Source organism: Neltuma alba, unplaced genomic scaffold (assembly GCF_004799145.2).
Source record: "Neltuma alba isolate B1F8T4 unplaced genomic scaffold, ASM479914v2 tig00011277_pilon, whole genome shotgun sequence".
Classification (NCBI taxonomy): domain Eukaryota; kingdom Viridiplantae; phylum Streptophyta; class Magnoliopsida; order Fabales; family Fabaceae; genus Neltuma; species Neltuma alba.
The window spans coordinates 1400042-1412055 of record NW_021635987.1 but is presented as its reverse complement, the minus strand read 5'-3'; the positions used below and the strand labels follow the sequence as shown (position 1 = coordinate 1412055).

At 33.7% G+C, this 12014-nt stretch overlaps 1 protein-coding gene across 1 annotated transcript; it reads right to left on the bottom strand.

Annotated features, from left to right (window-relative positions):
* Positions 1–2085: 2085 nt before the first annotated feature.
* On the bottom strand, positions 2086–11660 carry LOC114711132 (TMV resistance protein N-like). Its single transcript, XM_028895480.1, has 6 exons — positions 11618–11660; positions 6659–7100; positions 5033–6131; positions 4106–4381; positions 2724–3401; positions 2086–2607 (listed from the first exon to the last, which is right to left on the bottom strand). The coding sequence occupies exons 1-6, from the start codon at positions 11658–11660 to the stop codon at positions 2086–2088; spliced, it is 3060 nt and encodes a 1019-aa protein (XP_028751313.1).
* Positions 11661–12014: the final 354 nt, after the last annotated feature.

The window sequence follows — 12014 nt, the reverse complement described above, 5'->3', positions numbered from 1 at the left end:
AATTCAGCGTCAAATTTTATTGATTTTTAGAAACAAGTTGCTCATCCCCTGAAAAGAGGTTGCAAAACTCATTTAAGAAGTGGTCATTTTCACTATAAAAGTTGTAAATATCACTGTGTGTTTTGTAAAATTCAGCATCAAATTTTATTGATTTTTAGAAACAAGTTGCTCATCTCCTGAAAAGAGGTTGTAAAACTCATTTAAGAAGTGGTAATTTTTCACTACAAAAGTTGTAAATATCACTGTGTGTTTTGTAAAATTCAGCATGGAATTTTATTGGTTTTTAGAAACAAGTTGCTCATCCCCTGAAAAGAGGTTGCAAAACTCATTTAAGAAGTGGTAATTTTCACTACAAAAGTTGTAAATATCACTCTATATTTTGTAAAATTCAGCATGGAATTTTATTGGTTTTTAGAAACAAGTTGCCAATTCCTTGAAAAGAGGTTGCAAGACTCATTTAAGAAGTGGTAATTTTCACTACGAAAGTTGTAAATCTCACTATGTGTTTTGTCAAATTTAGTAGGAAATTTTATTAGTTTTTAGAAACAAGCTGCCCATCCCTGAAAACAAGTTACAAAACCCATTGAATAAGTGGTCATTTTTACTACGGAAGTTGTAAATCCCACTATACGTTTTGTCAAATTTAGCGTGAAATTTTATTAGTTTTTACAAACAAGTTGTTTATCTCCTGAAAACAGGTTGCAAAACCCATTAACAAAGTAGTCACTTTCACTACAAAAGTTATAAATCACAATATGTATTTTGTAAAATTCATAATTAACTACATGTATAGTGAAATTTACCATTCACGTAATGGGATTTACCAAAAACCAGCAAGCATATCACAGCAGTTACGTTACGTAATTGCTTGCTGATTTCCGCTTCGGTTCACTCCCTCTCTCACTACAAATCCTCTTTCCCACAACCAAAATCAACAATCTCTACAGAATGGTGATGCGAAGGAGTAAGATAATAGCATTTCCAACATTCTTCTTTCCTTCTTCCCGCATTTCATCAGCGTCGGTCTTCCTCTCTCCTTTCTCTCGCTGCGTCGGTCTTCCTCTCTCCTTTCTCTCACTTTCAGCTTTCGGTCATCCCGCATTCATCAGGGCGTTTTGGTCTTTTGGCCGAAAATATTAATTCCAGATTGGTTTCCAGTGACCTCCTTGTCATTTTGCTTATTCAAGTCCCTTATTTGTCCTTTTAGAATTCAAGTGGTATTTTATTGTCATTTTCTCTAAAGATTATAAACTGAAAGTAGGCACAGAAGAAAAATAGAAGTCTAAAATTCTTCTATGACAGTGACAGTGACAGATTGATGGACTTTGTCTTGGGCACATGACTTCTTTCATTCTCGTACCAAAATGCTGCCCACGTTCACCTCATCTTCATCCAAAAATTAAATGCCGGCGAACGCTGCACTCTTGGTTGGCACCAACCAATCAGATTCAATAAAAATAAAATGGTAAAATTGACGCCAGGGTAAGCGTGCTAGCAACTGATGGATGTGTAATTTACCTTGTGAAAACGACGAGATATTCCAGAAACGTCTCTTGCTTTTGCTTCAACGATCTCAAAACAATGTGCTTTCTCCATTTCTCATACCATAACTAATATGGCCCACAATTTTTGGCCCCCGTTCCACAAGGTTTTTCTACAATGTAGAGTCATTATTCAGAGTCATTGTTCTTCGCTATAGCAAAACGACATTAATTTTCAATGAAAAATTAAAGAAATATCAGTTGATTTCATTTTTTTATCAAGCATACAAAAGAAATACAATTCTATCCCCTCTACCTCTCAATTTAGTCTAACATTTCTTTGCTCTATGTACTTATTTTTATATATTGTTGATACAATTTCATTTTCATTTTGTTGCCAGGAAGAGGAAGGCAAGAAGCAAAAGGGACATCACAGCACATTATCGGTAAAAAGAGAGCCACAGATGGAAGAAAATCATCATTTGCGTAGAACCATCCATACATATCAGTTTTAATTCTGAACTGAAATATATTGACTTCATGGGGCTGAAAAAAAGGAAAAGCTTTAACGAGTATCGCAGCCAAAAATAGAAGCTTCCCAATTTCAAATCTTCATTGCCTTTCTAGGTCTGATAGATTCATGTGCCTCTTCCTCCTCACATTTGTGTTTGGTGCTAGTTAAATTTACAACTTCAGGTGTTGAAGACTCCATCACTTCATCAAATGACTCGTCATATAGCAAGTAGACAGCTGTTTTCTTTACCGTGAATCCACTCCCAAAAGCTGCTTGCACTTCTACTTGGTCACCAGATTCTAGATTTGATATTATTTCTCTCATCTCTGCTTCTTCCAAGGATTTTAGTTTGTCTTCCGTGAAGAGCAAAGTGGTTGTCTTTGTATAATTTATAATCATTAAGCAAATTATACGAGATTCACATGCCTTAATATCCCAATCACCTGAGGGGATATACACACAACAAATAGTCATCCCTTTTAAATGATTATGACCAGTAACTGGAGGCACTTCAAATTTTACAGAAGCTCCTTCACCCGAGAATGTTAGCCAATGGGGGTAATTGTCACTAGGGAGAATACAATCACCACTATATTTTGTAAGATTCAATCCCTGAATAAGAGAAACATAACCTCTGATTTAACTACATAAAATGCACACAACTTTTTATTTGGAACAAATATATATATATATATATATAGAGAGAGAGAGAGAGAGAGAGAGAGAACCTGTGAAACACAATTTGAAAGTGTATGAAAGACTTGAGAATCCTTTCCAATTTGAATTAAAAGATATTCCAAGAACAAGGAATCAGGAGTATCCAATCCATCTTCCAACAACAAGTTTTGTCCCTTTGGTTCAGTGCTAGGGATTGTGAAAGGAACATAGATACTGTTTAGCATATCCCACAAAACTGATGATGGCATGCCCACATATGTTGGAATATGAGGTAGTGGGTTATTTGCTGGGGATGTCCAAGACTGGAAGAGAGAAGGAATCACATGATGTGGTAATCCTTCATGACCATGAACAGATAAATACAGAATGTTTTTTAATCTCGTTAAAGCAAAAGGCACTTGTTTTATTGTAGGAGCAATTAGAGTTGTCAAAGAATCCATTTGCTCTATGTCCTCGCCAAGCTCTTCAATATTCATACAACCAGAAAGAACCAAAGTATTTAAGCTTCTTAATCCATAAATGCTTTTTGGGAGATTACGAAGGCCAATACAATCCTTCAAATTTAGTAGAAGAAGTTTATCAAGAAGCCCAATAGAATGATGTATCGTGGTCAAACTTGGACAATCTTTAAGGATCAACTTTTCAATACTTGGTAGTTTTGAAAAATCAGGAGTCTCCATCAACCAACGAGAGTGGCTGAGATTGAGGATTTTCAGCTTCTTCAATAACTGCAATGAAAACATTTAAGTTCAAGGAGAATTAGATTGACATCCTGAAAAAATAAATAATAAAATACGAAGAAACCGTTATATGTAAAAACCTTCATATAAACCGAAAACTCATAAGTGAAAACATTGTTTTCCATCAATTGAAAATTAACTCTTGAAATGAAAAACAGACTGCCAAATACATAATCTCCAAATGATAACATACAGTTCAATATGATGGTATAATGTCTAGATCTATACAGCAAGACATATAAAGAGAATAAGAATTGAAAGAAAACCCAACACCTTTATTTTTCAAAAGTAGCGAGGGAAGATTCATTCAGAAGCTATGAAAACAAAAATCCAAAATAAAGAACTATGAAGAAGGCCGTAAAATATAAATTCCAATGAAAAATAGAGTAATATATTTACACGTCTCAAATCCCTCTATTACTCCACATCCATAAATCTTGAAGCTAATGCCGACAAGTTAACTAAGCTTTTCAAGTCATATGCTGGCAAAAAAGCAACAAATACAAAATTACAATGATACTATATCACAGAAACAATTTATCATAATGCTATAAATTTGAAGTATTTTGGTAAATTTTCAGAGAAACTAGGCTTCCTGTCATATAGCAGTTTGACATTATTTTTACTTTTACAGTTTTATTTTGGGTAGTTATGGCTCAACAAGATAACAAACTGAGTATTAATCTGCATACCTGGGGTTCCTTCCAAACTTGTATGAGGCTGCTGTATTTTAAGTCAATAGCAACTAACTTCTTTTGATAAAAGCTTCTAGGAATGTATTTTACGGGAAACCCACGCCAACAAAGCCATCTGAGTTCTCTACTAATGTATTTGTAGTCTCCTCTAAGTTCTACATTGTCAAGACGAAGTAATCTGAGTCTCTTCATCTTCGTAAAAGCTTCTGTCTGAAAATGCATTTTTTTACTTTGTGACAGCTTCAAAGACAGTCCTTCAATAGCTACCGTTCCCTGCAAAAGTAAAAGCTTATTGAAATTGAAGTGTGCATTTGTGCTTTTTGTTCGCTTAAAAGTTGATGGAACTATAGTATTATTGGCAAAAAGTTCAATATATATGTCAGCTACAACCCCTTCTATAGGAATGGAAGAGAAGAAATGATAAAAAAGCTAACTTAAACTAGTTCCAGTGATTGAAATGCATTAAAGAAAATAGAACAAGAAAACAGTAGCCATTTCCTGAGAGAGGTCTGGAGCTCTCCCCTTTCTGCCAAAGTTCATAAGCTTGCTCCTCTAAGGGCACACAACCCTAGAAACTGCCTCTCCACTGCCTTCCATAGAGTTAATGGGCCCAGTTGGGATCATTTAAAGACACAGGATTCTTGTTGGGCTGTTTCCTCTTGTATACTCGGCCCATAGGGGTGTTAGATGTGTTGGGCTCACCAAAAGCAAAATAGAAAATGTCGTGATCAAGCCTACAGAGACTGTGACTACAAAATGTGTTTTAAAATAAATACAATAAAAGACAAAACGGGATGGTTTATAGACCCCTTTTTTTTTTTTTTTGCAACAAAGGTTCATGTGACCAATCATTTCATGCTCATTTACGCTTCATGCAAAACATTTTAATAAGAAATAGCAACTATTGGACATAAAAGTTCCTACCATGTGTTTTAATAATACAGCTCGTGCATCTTTGCGAAACCATAACCTACTTCTCTTCCCAAGCTTTCGAGACTGTTCACGAATTATTTCTCTTCCCATGTCCCGCAGCAAATCATGCATACCAAGTTTATTCTTTTTATCAATAGTCACAAGGCTTCGCTCCACAAGGGTTTTGATTCCAATGTCAGCAAAAAATCCACAACCATTTAATATCTGTGTCACATAATTTCTGTCCATCCCAATAAAGAAGCAAGATATATCAAGAAATATTTCTTTCTCCAACAGATCACTTAAACCATCAAAGCTTACTTTTAGCTTCTTTGTTATCTTGTTATTGGGAAATTTTCTAAGTTTCTCCAATACACTCTCCCATTCCTCCACTTCTCTATCAAATAAATAAGAGCCAAGGACTTGAAGAGCCAGTGGAAGTCCCCCAGAATATGCAACTATATCTCTCGAAAATTCAGTGAAGTTTTTTTTAGGACTTTCTTGTTTAAATGCATGCCAACTAAAAAGCTCCATAGATTCCCTTTCATTTAAATTTTTCATTAGATAAACACAACAATCGATTTCAACGAGCAAACGTCGATTTCTAGTTGTGATGATTATTGTACTCCCTTCACCAAACCAGTCACGACTTCCCACTAAAGCATTCAGTTGAGCCAACTTATCCACATCATCAAGCACAACCAATGCCTTTTTATGGCGAAGTCGATCCCTCAATGTGATTTTTCCAGATTCAATGCTATTTATCTTCACTTTTGTTGTCTTGCATATATCAGAAAGAAGTTGGTTCTGTAAGCGCACTTGACCCTCTTCTTGATCCCAAGCTTTTCTGATCTTTGAAAGGTAACTCCTACTCTCAAATGTGCGACCAATTTCATTATAAATGGCTTTGGCAATAGTTGTCTTGCCTACACCCCCCATTCCCCATATCCCTACCATGACAACATCTTTAGATTGATGGTTTTGGAACATTGTGATCATTTCTTGCACACGATCATCCACTCCTACAGGGTGTGCAGCAACAAACAAATCTTTCTTGTCCAATATATCGAGAACATTCTCAACAACTTCTTTCACTTCTTCACTCTCATCTCTGCAAATCATATGAACTTGATAGGAAATGAGCATTGGATATATGAAAACATACAATTATAAAATAAAGTCAATATTTTTAATGCTACATGTGGTTGTAGGAGATATTATGAATAAACTATAGAACAAAGCGCTAGGACCTAACAAGCAAAAATCAACTGTGCTTGTCGTCGTCCCCCCCCCCCCAAAAAAAACTATTGAATTAAAACATTTATTTAAAAAAATCATTTTTATATAACTTGGGTGTATAAATTGTTGTAGACTAAAATTTACACGCATTATATACCAATCATCATCATCACCATCCTTATTATTATTCAACTGCAAAACATCCAGTTCCTTGTCAGCGAACAATCCACCCATACATCATCAATTTATGAATCAATATCACACTTAACTTTTAATAACTGATTGTTATTGATTGTGACAAGAAATTGTACTCTCTCACGCACAAAATATTAGCAAAATGGAAAATAAATAAAATGCAAGATGGAAAATAAATAAAATGCAAAATCGAAAGTAAATTACCTGGCTTCGAAATTAGGCACAACAATCCCACAAATGCCTCCAGCTTCACTGAGAGTTGTCCTCCACTTTGACAATTCATCTTCGGTAGGTGAAATTTTTTGTATGAGATCTTGAAATGCTTGTCCAAAACTAAATTCCTGATAACAAACATCAGACGGATCCACACCATAGAATATGGGAAGAACTACCAGATGATATGATCTACGAAACTCCATGATTTTTGTGAGTTCGTCGAGGCACCTTCTGGAACTAGCATAGTGGTGAGAGAAGATGATGATTACAATTATAGAAGCTTTGATAGGGCTTTGAGATAGTTCGCTTGAGATATCATCTTTGAGAACAGAAATTCCAGCCTTCCTTAGAGATGAATACAGAAGGGAAGGGAAAGATTCTTGTGTGTCTTCGCCTCCACTAAAGCTCAAGAACACTCGATATTTATTGCCTGCATGCACTTAAAATTACACAAACACATAAAAGGATCTGTACAAGCTGATACTTATCGTGAATATGCTCAAGCACAAAAGATATTTCATTGGCAGTCATACACTAAAAAATAATACATGTATTTTTTTTTTTTCTCTCTTTTCTTTATTTTTCTTAACTCTGTTGGAGCAATAATGCGGTTCATCGAAAGACACATTCATATAGCATTTGTCCCCAAGTGCAAAATCAAAATTTTAGCCTCTTTTAGCCAAATCCTGAGTTTTTTTCTTTTCTAGGCAAACCTGTACGTTTTGCCTCAAAAGAAGAATCCTACATGTGTCCCAGGGACTATAATGGAACACAGAGGGACAGTTTTTCCCCAAAAAAATATTTATCATTACAATTACAAATATATTTATCTATTGGTAGTTTTACTTTTTAATATTTCGTAAGTTTGAGAAGCAATTTTGTAGTTCATAAAATCATATGACAATATATCATTGGGAAAATAACAGAAAAGAAACCTGAAAATTACTAAATCCCAAATCAGAAATTCCTATAAAAATATTTTGTTATTTGCAAGTCAAGTATAGTCAAAACCTACTAAAATGTAAGAAGAAATCTTATTTTGAGATTTAGTAATTTTCAGTTCTTTTTCTGTCATTTTCCCTAAATTATTTATAATCATTTACCATTCAAAAAAAAAATCAAAAGCTTTTCAATTCAACAACAAAATCTAATTCTGTAGTTGGAAGTAGCAGGAAGCTTTGAGTTTGGCCCCAAAATCGGTTTTGAAACCCAGGTGGGAATAAGAATGGGAGAAAATAAGACTTGACTTCTTTTTTAATCAAAAAATAAGACTTGGACTTTTAATACTATTAAGAACTTATAATTTTTCCATTTTATCAGGTTATGTAGTTTCAACTGATTTCTAAGCAGATTATGTATTGTTTTTTTATCGGCAATCACTTAAAATTACAGGAATCTAATTTAAATGAGATGAAAACTATACCGACACAGTGAAAAAAAAACATAGATTCGAATAAAAATGAGATAAAACTGCAGATTAATTTTTTTTCAAACGAAAAAGAAAAAGAAAGTGAAGGGATTAATGATTACCCTGTTGGATCGAAGGCTCGTTCACCAGATCCATGAAATCTTCCGTCGGTATCGGCTAGTAAGATATTGGTGTGTTGGAACGATCAATCGTTTCTTTCTGAAGAAGAAGAAGAAGAATCTGCTAAAAATGAAGCAACTAAAATAATTATCAATCAAACCCAAAAAAAAAAAATGTAGACGGAGGGGAAAGTTACCTGAGAATTGCTGCCTCGCTGGGTCGGCGAACGAAAGACGACGAATCTATCTTACGAGAAAGATAAGAGAAGAGAGAGAGGGGGGGAGGTTACATTTGCGGCGTCCAGCTGGCCACCCACCAGCCCCCAGTTTTCATGTTTTAGTATTTCCGAAGTTATCGTTTTATGCTTTGACAATTGTTTTGGTAGAATAAAAAAGCAGAAACTGAAAATTCTAAATTCTTTTTTTTATCATTTTTCCATATTATCCAATAAAAAATTATTTAAATGGAAAACTTATAAATAAAAACCCTTAAAATTATAAAATTACAAAATGAGTACTTGAATTAATATAATTATTATCAACTGGGTCTTAAATATGAATTATGATGTATAAAATAAAATACCAAAATATCCCATTTGTTAAAAACAAAAAACAAAAAACAAAAGGAAGCTCTTGTTCTTTTTCATTCTCTCTTTTTCAACACTTACTATTTTTTATGCTGAACTTACCATTACGAAAATAATATTAATTTCTATTAAAAGTTAAATTAATGTTAATAACTTTTTAAGACTTGTTCTTTCTTATAATAGATTTGTCATTAACAACGAAATTGTAAAAATAATGTTAATTTATCCTAAAACTTAAGTTATTGTCAAACTTTTTTAGCACTTATTATTTTTTATACTAGACTTGTTATTAGTAACTAAATTGTGAAAAGGATGCTGATTACCACTAAAAATTAAGTTATTGTGAATAGTTTTTCAGTACTTATCATTTTTCATACTGGACTTGTTATTGGCAACCAAATTGTAAAAATAATGTCAATTTTACTACAACTTAAGCTAATGTTAATAGTTTTTCAACACTTATTATTTCTTACACTAAACTTGTTATTGACAACTAAATTGTAGAAATGGTATTAATTTCTACAAAACAAACATAACAGATGTGGAATATATCAAATAAAGCGCTTGTTATTTCTATGCTAAACTTGTTATTGGCAACTAAATATTCCACTTACAATGCGAAGCTATCCTACTCTACCATCATGCTTTTTAATTGGACATTGCAAGTCTTCTCTCCATTCTCCAAAACAAACATAAAAGTGATGGAATATATCAAATAAAGTGCCAAACAACTTAATTCAATAATCAATAAACATAAAAATATCCATAGCTATAAAAGAAACATCAAGAATCACGTATAACCCATACTAAAGGTCACAACGAAAGCCAATAAAGAAATAAACCAAAATCTGATACATGTGGCCATTTAGAAAGGGGTGGAGCATGGCCAAAGACAACAAATTATTTCGTCTTCCCATTACAAAATCATTCCAAATATACAACTATGACCAACAAATCCTTAATTAACCCAAAGTCCTAACAAATCCTTAACAGATTCCTAATCAGCACCATTTTCTTGCTTCAACTGAATAATCTTCCACAAGATTGGGTTTGGAACTGAACAAACTTTTCTTGCACAACCAAGCCTGTTTTAAGAGACAAAGATTTTGCACAAGAGAAAAGTATTACTTTTATTAAAATGAAGAAATATACCCTTCATGCGAGAATAAACCCAATATTATTGCCATTAGCGAAGAAGTAGATCTTGATGCTACATGATGTTTTAAAAAGTGCAGAACTAGGCAATCTGCATATATTAACTGAAAGATTAGCCATGAAGATGGTACAGCCCCAGGGAAAAAAAAAACCAACAGATATATTATACTTAACCCAATAGAAAATACAGAATTGGACAATATGCAAGTTAACTTTTGGGGACTGGCGAAATTGTTCAGAAGAATTGAAATCTACCTTCAAAAATATGCAGTGATTCCATATTCAAAGTCACTAACAATAACACAACAAAATATAGTGCAAATAAATATGACAGTAAAAGCACCATACAAGCAACAACTACTTGGCATTGAAAAGCACCATACAACCGATTGCTATTTAACAAGTTAAAACTTGTGTAGTGGCAAATGAACATAATTAGCTTCATATCGCTAACCCAGGTGGGTGGTGGGGTTTACTTGTGTGGGTGTGAGTGTAGACACAGACAAACACACAGACACACACACACACACACACACACACACACAGTGGGTTAAGTTTGCAGGCATTAAACGACCAAAAGAGCTCCATTGATCAATGTGACGTATTCCAGTCAGGCATGCTAAACATGCAGACTAATGAAGATGCTGCATTATTTAGCCAAAAATTCAAGAAATCCATTTTATAGTCCCAATAACTACAGGGAAAAAAGTCTGAAAATCAAAAAGACTCCAAATACACTAGATACAAAGTTACCATATACTCCCCCAGTCCTAAATATAAGACCAGAGAAGTATATGCCTACCACCACCAAATTGTCTTCTCAATAATATTAATCCATATCCCATTTTATTACATTACAAAAATAATGTCACTCAGTGAAAAAGTAATTAGAGATAACCAAGGTCAAATATGTGAGCTTCAATACCATAAACATAACCAGTAAGTGGCAAGAAGCAGAAAGCAAATAGCACAGGAAGATTATGCCAAGGGTATAGAAGCATTCAAGATTTCAGAGATGTCCCATTCCCCCTAATATCAACCATGGATCATAAAGAATGTGGAAAATAAAGAAATAGAGTAATAAGGAGAGGGAAAAAAAACAGCTAGTGTGAAAACTTTACAATCCAATGAGGAGTAGATAACTGGTTACAATCACGCATTGCTTCTAATTTTGATTTAAGCAGCTTCTCCTCAGCATAGAATGCATTGTTATGAATGCTAACTCTCCGACTCTGCAATCAGAAACTACAGTCAACATGGAACATATCGTTGACATATTTAATACTTCAAATAAAGAAGGCTAAACCCATTAAAAAAAGCTAAGTTCAGTCATTCTGCCTTCATTTTTTCTGCCAAGTCATTTTAGTCTTCTGTATTTTCACCTCGGAATGGGTTAAAAGTCATTCTGCCTTCACAATAGAATGCGTTAAGAGTCATTTTCAACTCGGAAGTTGTTACAAAAGAATATTAGGTACCAGTAAGTGTTTGTCGGGGAAAATTTTATTTACGGACCGATGTAGCCAAATTAATATCAATGAACTCCTAAAACATTTCAAAATTTCAGTCAACCCCCTTTGGACTAAAATGAAATTAAAATTTAGGGTAAGATTATAATAATACCCCTCTTTTTTTAAAAAAAATAAATATTAATTGTCTCCGGAGTTCTGGCTATCAGTACTCAGGTGGTCGCCGCTAGATGTTAGAGCTCCAGTGGCCGCCATTGTAGCTCCTATGGAGGAAGATATGTTTTTTAAAATAAAGTAACCAAGGAAAGGTTTGAACTCATGAACTCTTGGCACACCAAAGGTGATATGACCATCAAACCAACACAACCATTTAGTCATGTAATGCAAAGAAAAATATATGTAATGAAACAAATGTAAGTGTCCAAGTATAAATGAATAAGTAAAATTTGACAATTTATAAGTGAAATTCAACAATTCACAATAAAAATTTAGTGATTTATAAGTAATATAATAAAATTCACAACTCTAAATATAAGTGTTTAACTGTGAATGAACAAGTAAAATTTGAAGATTTCCAATAAAAGTTCATGAATTTACAATCCAAATTCT

Coding starts and splice junctions, on each gene's coding strand:
- LOC114711132 (XM_028895480.1), bottom strand. CDS start 11,660: ATGGCGGCCACTGGAGCTCTAACATCTAGCGGCGACCACCTGA. Junction 7,101..11,617: donor ATCTAGCGGCGACCACCTGA/GTACTGATAGCC, acceptor AAGTGCATGCAG/GCAATAAATATCGAGTGTTC. Junction 6,132..6,658: donor GTGCCTAATTTCGAAGCCAG/GTAATTTACTTT, acceptor TATGATTTGCAG/AGATGAGAGTGAAGAAGTGA.